Source organism: Oncorhynchus kisutch, unplaced genomic scaffold, assembly GCF_002021735.2.
Source record: "Oncorhynchus kisutch isolate 150728-3 unplaced genomic scaffold, Okis_V2 Okis04b-Okis11a_hom, whole genome shotgun sequence".
Classification (NCBI taxonomy): domain Eukaryota; kingdom Metazoa; phylum Chordata; class Actinopteri; order Salmoniformes; family Salmonidae; genus Oncorhynchus; species Oncorhynchus kisutch.
Genome location: NW_022261981.1, coordinates 2292892 through 2307891, shown reverse-complemented (window position 1 = coordinate 2307891; position 15000 = coordinate 2292892). Strand labels below are relative to the sequence as shown.

The following is a 15000-nucleotide window of genomic DNA, read 5'->3' as shown; positions in this document are numbered from 1 at the left end:
ATTCATATTACTGATACCAAACATTAACAAAACAACACCAAGAACAATTAATCATTACTTTAATTCAGTTTTAATAAACCTGTCACCATCTACTGTAGTACTACATCATGGTAAAACCTGTTGTCATCTACTGTAGTACTACATCATGGTAAAACCTGTTGTCATCTACTGTAGTACTACATCATGGTAAAACCTGTTGTCACCATCTACTGTAGTATTACATCATGGTAAAACTTGTTGTCATCTACTGTAGTACTACATCATGGTAAAACCTGTTGTCATCTACTGTAGTATTACATCATGGTTAAACCAACTCCCCTCTCTTTTGGTGTGGGATAAACTTAATTAAATTAAGTCTGGAGGCCCCCACTTCCACAAACTATGTCAGTCAACATAGGACAAACCGCCGGAGTGACAGGCTAAGGGGGCAGACTGACTACCCAGAGAATGAGCCCCCAAAGTAGGGTACAGGCGTCAGGCAGATGGGATGTGGTAGAGTAAAGGGGGGGGGGGGGGGGTAACAGAGAGATGGAGGGGGGGACGGAGGGAGAGGGAATCTAATCTTCAGCCATGCTGAACACAGATTACATATGTAGACACTGTCCACTGGGAATAGCCCCTATTGGCCCTGACGGACTGAAACATATTTTAAAGAGACAGGGAGGGAGAGACAGAGAGAGAAATAAGACAGGTACTGATGGACTGTTTTAGAGAGAGAGAGATAAAGACCACATTTATACCCTCCACACTCATCTACACATGTTTTGTAGACTTCAAGAAAGAATTTGATTACATTTGGAAAAAGGTATTTTTGATAAATTGAAACTGGTGATCTTATTAAATCAATGTACACTAAAAACAAATGTGTGGTTAAAATTGGCAACAAACAAGGCTGCTCAATTAGTCCAGCACTAGTTAACATCTACATTAATGAATTGGGAAAATCATTCGAAGAATCTGCAGCACCTGGTCTCACTCTACACAACACTGAAATCTGGTCTGTCAGACCTGGGCTCTGACCGTTAATCACAGGTTCTGTCAGACCTGGGCTCTGACCGTTAATCACAGGTTCTGTCAGACCTGGGCTCTGACCGTTAATCACAGGTTCTGTCAGACCTGGGCTCTGACCGTTAATCACAGGTTCTGTCAGACCTGGGCTCTGACCGTTAATCACAGGTTCTGTCAGACCTGGGCTCTGACCGTTAATCACAGGTTCTGTCAGACCTGGGCTCTGACCGTTAATCACAGGTTCTGTCAGACCTGGGCTCTGACTGTTAACCTAATGAAAACAAATATAATGATATTCCAAGAGAGGTAAGGAAATCAGGATTATAAATACAAATTCTATTTGGACACAGTTCTTTTAGAAAACACCAAAAACTACACGACCAAAAGTATGTGGACACCTGCTTGTCAAACATCTCATTCCAAAATCATAGACATTAATATGGAGTTGGTCCCCCCTTTGCTGCTATAACAGCCTGCACTCTTCTGGGAATGCTTTCCACTAGTTGTTGGAAAATTGGTGTGGGGACTTGCTTCCATTCAGCGAATAGGCCTGGCTCGCAGTCAGCATTCCAATTCATCCCAAAGGTATTCGATGAGGTTGAGGTCAGGGCTCCGTGCAGACCAGTCAAGTTCTTCCACACCGATCTCAACAAACCATTTCTTTATTGAACTTGCTTTGTGCATGGGGGCATTGTCGTGCTGAAACAGGAAAGGGCCTTCCCCAAACTGTTGCCACAAAGTTGAAAGTACAGAATCTAGAATGTCATTGTATGCTGTAGCGTTAAGAGTTCCCTTCACTGGAACTAAGGGGCCTAGACCGAACCATGAAAAACAGCCCCAGACCATTATTCCTCCTCCACCAAACTTTACAGTTGGCACTATGCATTGGGGCAGGTAGTGTTCTCTTGGCATCCGCCAAACTCAGATTAGTCTGACTGCCAGATGGTAAAGCGTGATTCATCACTCCAGAGAACGTGTTTCCACTGCTCCAGAGTCCAATGGCGGTGAGCTTTACACCACTCCAGCCGCTTGACATTGCACATGGTAATCTTAGGCTTGTGTGCGGCTGCTCGGCCATGGAAACCCATTTCATGAAGCTCCCGACGAACAGTTCTTGTGCTGACGTTGCTTCCAGAGGCCGCTTGGAACTCGGAAGTAAGTGTTGCAATCGAGGACAGACAATTTTTACACTCTGCGAGCTTCAGCACTTGGTGGTCCCATTCTGTGAGCTTGTGTGGCCTACCACTTCGTCGCTGAGTTGTTGTTGCTCCTAGACGTTTCCACTTCACCACAGCACTTACAGTTGACTGGGGCAGTTCTAGCAGGGCAGAAATTTGAAGAATTTACTTGTTGGAAAGGTGGCATCCTATGACGATGCCACGTTGAAAGTCACTGAGCTCTTCAGTAAGGCCATTCTACTGCCAATATTTGTCTATGGAGATTGCATGTCTGTGTGTTAGATTTTATACACCTGTCAGCAATGGGTGTGGCTGAAATAGCCGAATCCACTCATTTGAAGGGGTGTCCACATACACTATATATAGATACTTTTGTATATATAGTGTATCTTTCGCATGGCGGTAAATTAGCTCAGAGATAAAGCAAGAAGATCATTCTATGCCATTAAAATAAACATTAATATTCACCAGTTTGGGCTGGCTAGTGGCATCAGTGCTATTGGTGTGTGTGTGTGTGTGTGTGTTTGTTTGTTTGTTTGTTTGGGCGAATGGTAGGGGGCCAGCTGAACAGCAGTGGGGGTCCAGATCTTTCAGAGTGCAGGGCCTCAATGGACAGAGAGGAAAAGGTGTGTGTGTGTGATGTTTGGGCGAATGGTAGGGGGCCAGCTGAACAGCAGTGGGGGTCCAGATCTTTCAGAGCGCAGGGCCTCAATGGACAGAGAGGAAAAGGTGTGTGTGTGTGTGATGTTTGGGCGAATGGTAGGGGGCCAGCTGAACAGCAGTGGGGGTCCAGATCTTTCAGAGCGCAGGGCCTCAATGGACAGAGAGGAAAAAGGAGTGTGTGTGAGAACAGGGAGAGGGGTCTCTGCCATTGTCTGCTGGTCTCTGGTTGCCAGGTCCTGCCAGGTCCTCTCCACCACAGCTCTGAAGCTGCTTTGTGTCTCTGCTGGTCTCTGGTTGCCAGGTCCTGCCAGGTCCTCTCCACCACAGCTCTGAAGCTGCTTTGTGTCTCTGCTGGTCTATGGTTGCCAGGTCCTGCCAGGTCCTCTCCACCACAGCTCTGAAGCTGCTTTGTGTCTCTGCTGGTCTCTGGTTGCCAGGTCCTGCCAGGTCCTCTCCACCACAGCTCTGAAGCTGCTTTGTGGCTCTGCTGGTCTCTGGTTGCCAGGTCCTGCCAGGTCCTCTCCACCACAGCTCTGAAGCTGCTTTGTGTCTCTGGTTGCCAGGTCCTGCCAGGTCCTCTCCACCACAGCTCTGAAGCTGCTTTGTGTCTCTGCTGGTCTCTGGTTGCCAGGTCCTGCCAGGTCCTCTCCACCACAGCTCTGAAGCTGCTTTGTGTCTCTGCTGGTCTCTGGTTGCCAGGTCCTGCCAGGTCCTCTCCACCACAGCTCTGAAGCTGCTTTGTGTCTCTGCTGGTCTCTGGTCCCATAAAGAACAGTCCGTTCTTACTAAAATTACTTTTATCTTCTTTTTTTTCTTTAAAAAAAAATCAGAAACTAAATACATCTCTGAAACAGGCATTCATCAGCACAGAAACTAAATACATCTCTGAAACAGGCATTCATCAGCACAGAAACTAAATACATCTCTGAAACAGGCATTCATCAGCACAGGAACTAAATACATCTCTGAAACAGGCATTCATCAGCACAGGAACTAAAGAAACATATCTGAAACAGGCATTCATCAGCACAGGAACTAAAGAAACATATCTGAAACAGGCATTCATCAGCACAGGAACTAAATACATCTCTGAAACAGGCATTCATCAGCACAGGAACTAAATACATCTCTGAAACAGGCATTCATCAGCACAGGAACTAAAGAAACATATCTGAAACAGGCATTCATCAGCACAGGAACTAAAGAAACATATCTGAAACAGGCATTCATCAGCACAGGAACTAAAGACATCTCTGAAACAGGCATTCATCAGCACAGGAACTAAAGACACATCTCTGAAACAGGCATTCATCAGCACAGGAACTAAAGAAACATATCTGAAACAGGCATTCATCAGCACAGGAACTAAAGAAACATATCTGAAACAGGCATTCATCAGCACAGGAACTAAATACATCTCTGAAACAGGCATTCATCAGCACAGGAACTAAATACATCTCTGAAACAGGCATTCATCAGCACAGGAACTAAAGAAACATATCTGAAACAGGCATTCATCAGCACAGGAACTAAAGAAACATATCTGAAACAGGCATTCATCAGCACAGGAACTAAATACATCTCTGAAACAGGCATTCATCAGCACAGGAACTAAATACATCTCTGAAACAGGCATTCATCAGCACAGGAACTAAAGAAACATATCTGAAACAGGCATTCATCAGCACAGGAACTAAAGAAACATCTCTGAAACAGGCATTCATCAGCACAGGAACTAAAGACATCTCTGAAACAGGCATTCATCAGCACAGGAACTAAAGACATCTCTGAAACAGGGTCTCGTCTGCTTAGTGTTTGCATGTACTGGTGCTACCCTGTTATTTATTGAAGGGTATAACACGTAGAGTTCAGAAGGATCACAATCATAGAGCTAGAGTATAAAAATGACTCATGGTTTTAGCTTTCATTCCCACCTGATCTGAAGAACATTGGAGCAAACCTTGCACAGGTGTAAACACCTAATACAGCTGACAATAAATACTTGATCCTAAGAACTTTAATTTAACTAGTTACTTGTTTATGAATGGCTTTGTTAACATACATGTACTTCCAAATAATTGTTGTTTAAATAAAGTTTATTTTTTAAAATATATATTCTATTGATGATTTCTCTGTCTCTTCCTCCGTGTCACAGTATGCCACTGATTACAAGATGGTCGCCGTGGGAAACGACACCAATGGAACCATCCTCTACCAGAAGGTGCTTATTATGACATCCCTCATATTTGTTGGTTTGTTTGTTTGATTGTTTGTTAGGGTCTCATGTAGCCTGTCATAGGCTATTCGTCCAAGAAAGACCGAAATACCAAACAAATGACAACTTAAGGAAGTGGAATTACAACCACAGTACAGTAAGAACAAAGACACATTGGAAACATACACTATAAAATAACAGGTGTCTGTGTTGGAGATTGAGGGGGCTGGTCCACGGACGGGAGGGATCTGTTCCACAGACAGGAGGGGGCTGGTCCACAGACAGGAGGGGGCTGGTCCACGGACGGGAGGGATCTGGTCCACGGACAGGAGGGGGCTGGTCCACGGACAGGAGGGGGCTGGTCCACGGACGGGAGGGGGCTGGTCCACGGACGGGAGGGGGCTGGTCCACGGACAGGAGGGGGCTGGTCCACGGACAGGAGGGGGCTGGTCCACAGACAGGAGGGGGCTGGTCCACGGACGGGAGGGATCTGTTCCACAGACAGGAGGGGGCTGGTCCACGGACGGGAGGGATCTGTTCCACAGACAGGAGGGGGCTGGTCCACAGACAGGAGGGGGCTGGTCCACGGACAGGAGGGGGCTGGTCCACGGACAGGAGGGGGCTGGTCCACAGACAGGAGGGGGCTGGTCCACGGACGGGAGGGATCTGTTCCACAGACAGGAGCGGGCTGGTCCACGGACAGGAGGGGGCTGGTCCACGGACAGGAGGGGGCTGGTCCACGGACAGGGGGGATCTGGTCCACGGACGGGAGGGATCTGGTCCACGGACGGGAGGGATCTGTTCCACAGACAGGAGGGGGCTGGTCCACGGACAGGAGGGGGCTGGTCCACGGACAGGGGGGATCTGGTCCACGGACGGGAGGGATCTGGTCCACGGACGGGAGGGATCTGTTCCACAGACGGGAGGGGGCTGGTCCACGGACAGGAGGGATCTGTTCCACAGACAGGAGGGGGCTGGTCCACGGACAGGAGGGATCTGTTCCACAGACAGGAAGGGGCTGGTCCACAGACAGGAGGGATCTGGTCCACGGACAGGAGGGATCTGTTCCACAGACAGGAAGGGGCTGGTCCACAGACAGGAGGGATCTGGTCCACGGACAGGAGGGATCTGTTCCACAGACAGGAGGGATCTGTTCCACAGACAGGAGGGGGCTGGTCCACGGACAGGAGGGATCTGTTCCACAGACAGGAGGGGGCTGGTCCACGGACAGGAGGGATCTGTTCCACAGACAGGAAGGGGCTGGTCCACAGACAGGAGGGATCTGGTCCACGGACAGGAGGGATCTGTTCCACAGACAGGAGGGGGCTGGTCCACGGACAGGAGGGATCTGTTCCACAGACAGGAAGGGGCTGGTCCACGGACAGCAGGGATCTGGTCCACGGACAGGAGGGATCTGGTCCACGGACAGGAGGGATCTGGTCCACGGACAGGGGGGATCTGGTCCACGGACAGGGGGGATCTGGTCCACGGACAGGAGGGGGCTGGTCCACGGACAGGAGGGGGCTGGTCCACGGACAGGAGGGGGCTGGTCCACGGACAGGAGGGGGCTGGTCCACGGACAGGAGGGGGCTGGTCCACGGACAGGGGGGATCTGGTCCACGGACAGGGGGGATCTGGTCCACGGACAGGGGGGATCTGTTCCACGGACAGGAGGGGGCTGGTCCACAGACAGGAGGGGGCTGGTCCACAGACAGGGCAAATAATGAAACAGACAGGAAGAAAGTGGAAATTGAGTGAAGATCCTAGTCACCATATTCTGCGTGTGTTATTGAGGGTACATCCCAAACAGCTCTGGGTCTGGTATTGAGGGTACATCCAAAACAGCCCTGGGTCTGGTATTGTGGGTACATCCCAAACAGCCCTGGGTCTGGTATTGGGGGTTAGTCCCAAACAGCTCTGGGTCTGATATTGTGGGTACGTCCCAAACAGCTATGAGAGACCAGTGGGAGGACAACGTACTGTACACACTCACAATGTTCTATGATTCACTGTCCAATGTTGAAGACACTTGTCACGATACGCTACGCAAGTGACCAGCCGCTTCCATAGCAACACACATAGCAATATCCCTGCAGCCTGGTAACAAACAGAAAGGACTCAATACAAGTTTAACACTTCTTTCTTTAAAATGTGATCAGTATTCATCCACATCCTTAAGCCTGATCAGACCAAGCTACTCTGTTGTGACGTCAATGTCTGTCACTGTCCTGTGTTTGTTCAGTTATGCCATGTGTCATAGTCAGCCCTTATGTAGCCAGGCAGGCCCGGACTGTTGGCCCGCTAGCATGTTAGTTTGACCAACGACTCTGCCTTTAAGAGAGAGTCCAAACAGGGAACACTGGTCTGGCACGGCCCGAGGATGGATTCCTGGAGAGACCTTTGTCCAGATACACTCAGATGTAGTGGCTGGTTGGCATTGCAGAGTGTTTGTGTGTATGTGTGCATGTGTACAGAGCTGGGGTGAGAAGGTCAACCATCGCTACAGGAAAACGTGACAGAATTTTTTTCTCTGTTTTCTTTTCTGTGTGAATTTCAGAAGACTTTTGAAAGAAGAAAAAAAGAGAACAAATTGTGTATCAACAAGATACTTACAGTGCCTTGCGAAAGTATTCGGCCCCCTTGAACTTTGCGACCTTTTGCCACATTTCAGGCTTCAAACATAAAGATATAAAACTGTATTTTTTTGTGAAGAATCAACAACAAGTGGGCCACAATCATGAAGTGGAACGACATTTATTGGATATTTCAAACTTTTTTAACAAATCAAAAACTGAAAAATTGGGCGTGCAAAATTATTCAGCCCCTTTACTTTCAGTGCAGTAAACTCTCTCCAGAAGTTCAGTGAGGATCTCTGAATGATCCAATGTTGACCTAAATGACTAATGATGATAAATACAATCCACCTGTGTGTAATCAAGTCTCCGTATAAATGCACCTGCACTGTGATAGTCTCAGAGGTCCGTTAAAAGCGCAGAGAGCATCATGAAGAACAAGGAACACACCAGGCAGGTCCGAGATACTGTTGTGAAGAAGTTTAAAGCCGGATTTGGATACAAAAAGATTTCCCAAGCTTTAAACATCCCAAGGAGCACTGTGCAAGCGATAATATTGAAATGGAAGGAGTATCAGACCACTGCAAATCTACCAAGACCTGTCCGTCCCTCTAAACTTTCAGCTCATACAAGGAGAAACTGATCAGAGATGCAGCCAAGAGGCCCATGATCACTCTGGATGAACTGCAGAGATCTACAGCTGAGGTGGGAGACTCTGTCCACAGGACAACAATCAGTCATATATTGCACAAATCTGGCCTTTATGGAAGAGTGGCAAGAAGAAAGCCATTTCTTAAAGATATCCATAAAAAGTGTTGTTTAAAGTTTGCCACAAGCCACCTGGGAGACACACCAAACATGTGGAAGAAGGTGCTCTGGTCAGATGAAACCAAAATTGAACTTTTTGGCAACAATGCAAAACGTTATGTTTGGCGTAAAAGCAACACAGCTCATCACCCTGAACACACCATCCCCACTGTCAAACATGGTGGTGGCAGCATCATGGTTTGGGCCTGCTTTTCTTCAGCAGGGACAGGGAAGATGGTTAAAATTGATGGGAAGATGGATGGAGCCAAATACAGGACCATTCTGGAAGAGAACCTGATGGAGTCTGCAAAAGACCTGAGACTGGGACGGAGGTTTGTCTTCCAACAAGACAATGATCCAAAACATAAAGCAAAATCTACAATGGAATGGTTCAAAAATAAACATATCCAGGTGTTAGAATGGCCAAGTCAAAGTCCAGACCTGAATCCAATCGAGAATCTGTGGAAAGAACTGAAAACTGCTGTTCACAAATGCTCTCCATCCAACCTCACTGAGCTCGAGCTGTTTTGCAAGGAGGAATGGGAAACAATTTCAGTCTCTCGATGTGCAAAACTGATAGAGACATACCCCAAGCGACTTACAGCTGTAATCACAGTAAAAGGTGGCGCTACAAAGTATTAACTTAAAGGGGCTGAATAATTTTGCACGCCCAATTTTTCCGTTTTTGATTTGTTAAAAAAGTTTGAAATATCCAATAAATGTTGTTCCACTTCATGATTGTGTCCCACTTGTTGTTGATTCTTCACAAAAAAATACAGTTTTATATCTTTATGTTTGAAGCCTGAAATGTGGCAAAAGGTCGCAAAGTTCAAGGGGGCCGAATACTTTCGCAAGGCACTGTATGTCATGGTCCAGATGATATGAGCTCCCACCCACCTGTCTGAGGAACATTCAGTAGTCTACCATTTGAAACGCCTACAGATGTAAAAAGAACAGAAAGGCCTGCACACCCTGTTCCTGCAGATGCTGCCAACTATCACCTCGGTTGACAACGTTTTGATCCCAAAGAGCTTCATGAGGTGAAAACATGTAGGCACAGCGCTTCACAGGGGATGATGTTCCAAAGAAACGAAACGCCAACAAACGTGACATGTCGGTTCACCATGAACTTGGAATAAAATACACAGATGACCACCATGCAATGGTTAATGTGCGCAGCTCGACTGCACTGTAGTCGGCTTGGAACGTGACAATGTTTCTGACTTGTTGACCTGACCTCCAAGCGAGGCTGGAAGGAAGCCCAGCCATGTCATCACTCAGCTGGGTAGTTTTCTGAATCGCCCCCTTGTACCCAGCTGTCAGACTGACAAGGGTATGCGTCCCAAATGCCACTCTATTACCTATATAGTGCACTACTTTTAACCAGGGCCCTATGGTGCTTTATAGGGATTATGGTACCATTTGGGACGCTCCCATAGAAATGCTTGGCTCATTCATTGGCAGAGAATTACCAGTCTGAGGGGTACTGATGAACAGACACGGTAGACCCTCCTCTGACCAGTGCCAATAATGGTGGGTCCCCCTAAAGGGGTCAATAGGAGCATAGCTCTTTTCTCTGTTCTGAATATCATTTGAGGAGACTATATAAATGGTAGCCTACTGAATCAAATAAACTGAAAGGCTATGTTCTAATGTTCTGTGTTCAGATGTTCTAATGTTCTGTGTTCAGATGTTCTAATGTTCTGTGTTCAGATGTTCTAATGTTCTGTGTTCTGATGGCCTATGTTCAGATGTTCTAATGTTCTGTGTTCTGATGGCCTATGTTCAGATGTTCTAATGTTCTGTGTTCTGATGGCCTATGTTCAGATGTTCTAATGTTCTGTGTTCTGATGGCCTATGTTCAGATGTTCTAATGTTCTGATGTTCTGTGTTCTGATGTCCTATGTTCTGATGTCCTGTGTTCTGATGTCCTGTGTTCTGATGTCCTGTGTTCTGATGTCCTGTGTTCTGATGTCCTATGTTCTGATGTCCTATGTTCTGTGTTCTGATGTCCTATGTTCTGATGTCCTATGTTCTGATGTCCTATGTTCTGATGTCCTATGTTCTGATGTCCTATGTTTTATGTTCTGATGTCCTATGTTCTGATGTTCTGTGTTCTGATGTTCTATGTTCTGTGTTATGATGTTCTGATGTCCTATGTTCTAATGTTATCATGTTCTGATGTTCTATGTTCTGATGTTCTATGTTCTGATGTTCTATGTTCTGATGTCCTATGTTCTGATGTTATCATGTTCTGATCTATGTTCTGATGTTCTATGTTCTGATGTTATCATGTTCTGATGTCCTATGTTCTGATATCATGTTCTGATGTTCTATGTTCTGATGTTCTATGTTCTGATGTTATCATGTTCTATGTTCTGATGTTTTATGTTCTGATGTTTTATGTTCTGATGTCCTATGTTCTGATGTCCTATGTTCTGATGTCCTATGTTCTGATGTTATCATGTTCTATGTTCTGATGTTCTGTGTTCTGATGTTCTATGTTCTGTGTTCTGATGTTCTATGTTCTGTGTTATGATGTTCTGATGTCCTATGTTCTGATGTTATCATGTTCTGTGTTATGATGTTCTGATGTTCTATGTTCTGATGTTATCATGTTCTGATGTCCTATGTTCTAATGTTATCATGTTCTGTGTTCTAATGTCCTATGTTCTAATGTTATCATGTTCTGTGTTCTAATGTCCTATGTTCTAATGCTATCATGTTCTGTGTTCTAATGTCCTATGTTCTAATGTTATCATGTTCTGTGTTATGATGTTCTGATGTTCTATGTTCTGATGTTATCATGTTCTATGTTCTGATGTTATCATGTTCTATGTTCTGTGTTATGATGTTCTGATGTTCTATGTTCTGATGTTATCATGTTCTATGTTCTGATGTTATCATGTTCTATGTTCTGATGTCCTATGTTCTAATGTTATCATGTTCTGTGTTCTGATGTTGTATGTTCTGTGTTGTAATTTTCTGTGTTGTAATGTTATGATCTGTGTTTTTTAAATATAAAAAAAACCCGAACAACCGTACATAAACAAACTGTGTTGTGTGTTCTATGTAGGTTCCTGTGGGCACAGAACCAGATGGTATGAACATCTTGGGCCTGGTTCTTTTTGCCATGGTGTTCGGTGTGGCACTGAGGAAGCTGGGAGAGGAAGGGGAGGAGCTCATACGCTTCTTCAACGCTTTCAATGAAGCCACCATGGTGCTGGTGTCCTGGATCATGTGGTGAGTGACCTTAAACAACCCAGATCATGTGATTAGCCTCTCCTGGTTCCCAAGACTATTCCCAAGGGAAACCAAGAGGAGCTTCTGATGGCTCACTAGTCTGTACTGTTTATTCCTTAAGAACTGCAGGAGGTGTTGTAGGCTGCTGACGCTATGCATTTGACACTGAAATGAGAAGCTACTTTTTGACTGGGAAGCTGCCTACTTATGTAGAATCAAATTAAACATTTAATTACAGTTCTGATAAATGTTTTAGCTTTTCTTTTCAAATAAATCTGCAGCAAAAATCGATATTCTGTTAGTCATCACCTCACCAAATGGTATACATTCTATATTTCTCCTACCTCAGGTACGTCCCGTTCGGCATCATGTTCCTGGTGGGTAGTAAGATAGTGGAGATGGAGGATGTGGTTCTGTTGGTGACCAGTCTGGGGAAATACATATTTGCCTCCGTCCTGGGTCATATCATCCACGGGGGGGTCATCCTGCCTCTCATCTACTTTGGGTTCACACGCAAGAACCCCTTCAGCTTCCTGTCCGGCCTCATCACGCCCTTCACCACCGCCTTCGCCACCTGCTCCAGGTAGGCCTCTGTTACTGTATCCCTCCACCAGTCCAGGTACTATCCCTCCACCAGTCCAGGTACTATCCCTCCACCAGTCCAGGTACTATCCCTCCACCAGTCCAGGTACTATCCCTCCACCAGTCCAGGTACTATCCCTCCCACCAGTCCAGGTACTATCCCTCCCGCCAGTCCAGGTACTATCCCTCCCACCAGTCCAGGTACTATCCCTCCCACCAGTCCAGGTACTATCCCCCCCACCAGTCCAGGTACTATCCCTCCACCAGTCCAGGTACTATCCCTCCACCAGTCCAGATACTATCCCTCCACCAGTCCAGGTACTATCCCTCTGCCTGTCCAGGTACTATCCCTCTGCCTGTCCAGGTACTATCCCTCTGCCTGTCCAGGTACTATCCCTCTGCCTGTCCAGGTACTATCCCTCTGCCTGTCCAGGTACTATCCCTCTGCCTGTCCAGGTACTATCCCTCTGCCTGTCCAGGTACTATCCCTCTGCCTGTCCAGGTACTATCCCTCTGCCTGTCCAGGTACTATCCCTCTGCCTGTCCAGGTACTATCCCTCTGCCTGTCCAGGTACTATCCCTCTGCCTGTCCAGGTACTATCCCTCTGCCTGTCCAGGTACTATCCCTCTGCCTGTCCAGGTACTATCCTCCTGCCTGTCTAGGGAAGACATGACAACATAGTAATCTAGAGGAGAAAGAAACGTACACCTATTTAGGCGAGGTGCTGGCTAGCGGAGTAGAACACCTATTTAGGCGAGGTGCTGGCTAGTGGAGTAGAACACCTATTTAGGCGAGGTGCTGGCTAGCGGAGTAGAACACCTATTTAGGCGAGGTGCTGGCTAGCGGAGTAGAACACCTATTTAGGCGAGGTGCTGGCTAGCGGAGTAGAACACCTATTTAGGCGAGGTGCTGGCTAGCGGAGTAGAACACTTGAAAAATGAAAGGAGAGGCGCACACTCTAAGAGCTCAGATGCAATCATTTAATAACCTAATAACCAACTAGTTTATATAGTGGCAAAGGACACAGGTGTCTGTAATCATGGCCGGGTGTGGCCTGATATCATTGGTTCATTCTCAGATATAAAAATAACATATCAAAAACATGATTGATTGCGTACGATCATAGATAAGCTTACAAACATTTACAACAGCAAAATCACAAGAATGGCTTCATATCAAAGTCTACGTTGAGACCGAAGGAAGCAAGACTCTTTAAATTAAAGATCCAGGCAGCCTCTCATTTTAACAATAAATTGTCGAGGTCACCCCCTCTCCTAGGGAGGGTGACCTTTTCGATACCGATATAACGTAGTGACGAAATCGAGTAGTTTTCTTCCAAAAAGTGGGCCGCAACTGGGTATACGATGCTCCGAGATTCGTTATTTTAATTTGTGCTTTGTTTTACCCGCATCATTTTTACCACAAGGACAAGCTATACGATAAATACTGTCTTAGTGGAGCACGTGATAACACCTTTGATTGGGATCTGTTTCCCTGTTAGAAGGATCTACATTTGTAAGTGCCGTTGCATTGAGCACAGCCATTACACTTGTAGTTTCCATCCAGTAGGGGTGCAAATAGACATTGTGCAAACAGACAAATAGACATTGAAGCCAGGTGTGATAAGACAAAGACAGAACAAATGGAAAATGAAAAGTGGATCGGCGGTGGCTAGAAAGCCAGTGACGCCGCCCGAACAAGGAGAGGGACCGACTTTGGCGGAAGTCGTGACAGTACCCCCCCCTTGACACGCGTCTCCAGCAGCGCACCGACACCGACCTCGGGGACGACCCGGAGGACGAGGCGCAGGGCGATCAGGATGGAGACAGAGGAAATTCCATAGCAACGAAGGGTCCAAGACCTTCCTCCACCGGCACCCAACATCTCTCCTACGGACCGTATCCATCCCACTCCACGAGGTACTGAAGGCCCCTCTCCCGACGCCTCGAGTCCAGGATGGAATGAACAGCATACGCCGGGCCCCCTCGATGTCCAGAGGGGGCGGAGGGGGCGGAGGAACCTCCCGCACCTCAGCTTCCTGGAGTGGACCAGCCACCACCGGCCTGAGGAGAGACACATGGAACAAGGGATTAATGCGATAATCTGGGGGAAGCTGTAACCTGTAGAATACCTCCTTCAGTCTCCTCAGGACTTTAAATGGCCCCACAAACCGCGGACCCAGACTCCGGCAAGGCTGGTGGAGGGGCAGGTTTCGGGTCGAACACCGGGGCCTCGCTGCGGTGGCGGTCGGCGCTCGCTTTTTGCCGCCTCACGGCCTGTTGTAGGTGCACATGGGCGGCGTCCCAGGTCTCCTCCGAGCACTTGAACCATTCGTACACCGCAGGAGCATCGATCTGGCTCTGATGCCACAGTGCCAGAACCGGCTCATAACCCAGTACGCACTGGAAATGAGTGGTTAGTGGAGGAGTGGCGGAGTGAGTTTTGGGCCATCTGCCCAGGGGATGAACGTGGCCCACTCCCCTGGCCGGTCCTGGCAATATGACCGCAGAAACCTACCCACGTCCTGATTTACTCTCTCCACCTATCTGTTTCTCTCAGGGTGAAAACCTGAGGGTAAGGCTGACCGGGACCCCCAGACGTTCTATGAACGCTCTCCAGACCCCGGACGTGAACTGGGGACCCCGATCAGAGACTATGTCCTCAGGAACCCCGTAGTGTCGGAAGACGTGAGTGAACAGGGCTTTCGCAGTCTGTAGGGCCGTAGGGAGA

General features: G+C 47.3%; 1 protein-coding gene across 1 annotated transcript in view; it reads left to right on the top strand.

Moving 5' to 3' along the window:
- Positions 1-15000, top strand: part of LOC109877318 (neutral amino acid transporter A) — a 40370-nt gene that overhangs the window by 18593 nt on the left and 6777 nt on the right. Inside the window, exons 3-5 of the mRNA XM_031813104.1 lie at positions 5005-5070; positions 11521-11687; positions 12037-12270. Of these exons, the coding sequence (XP_031668964.1) occupies positions 5005-5070; positions 11521-11687; positions 12037-12270 (467 nt within the window). The remainder of the gene's footprint in view (positions 1-5004; positions 5071-11520; positions 11688-12036; positions 12271-15000) is intronic.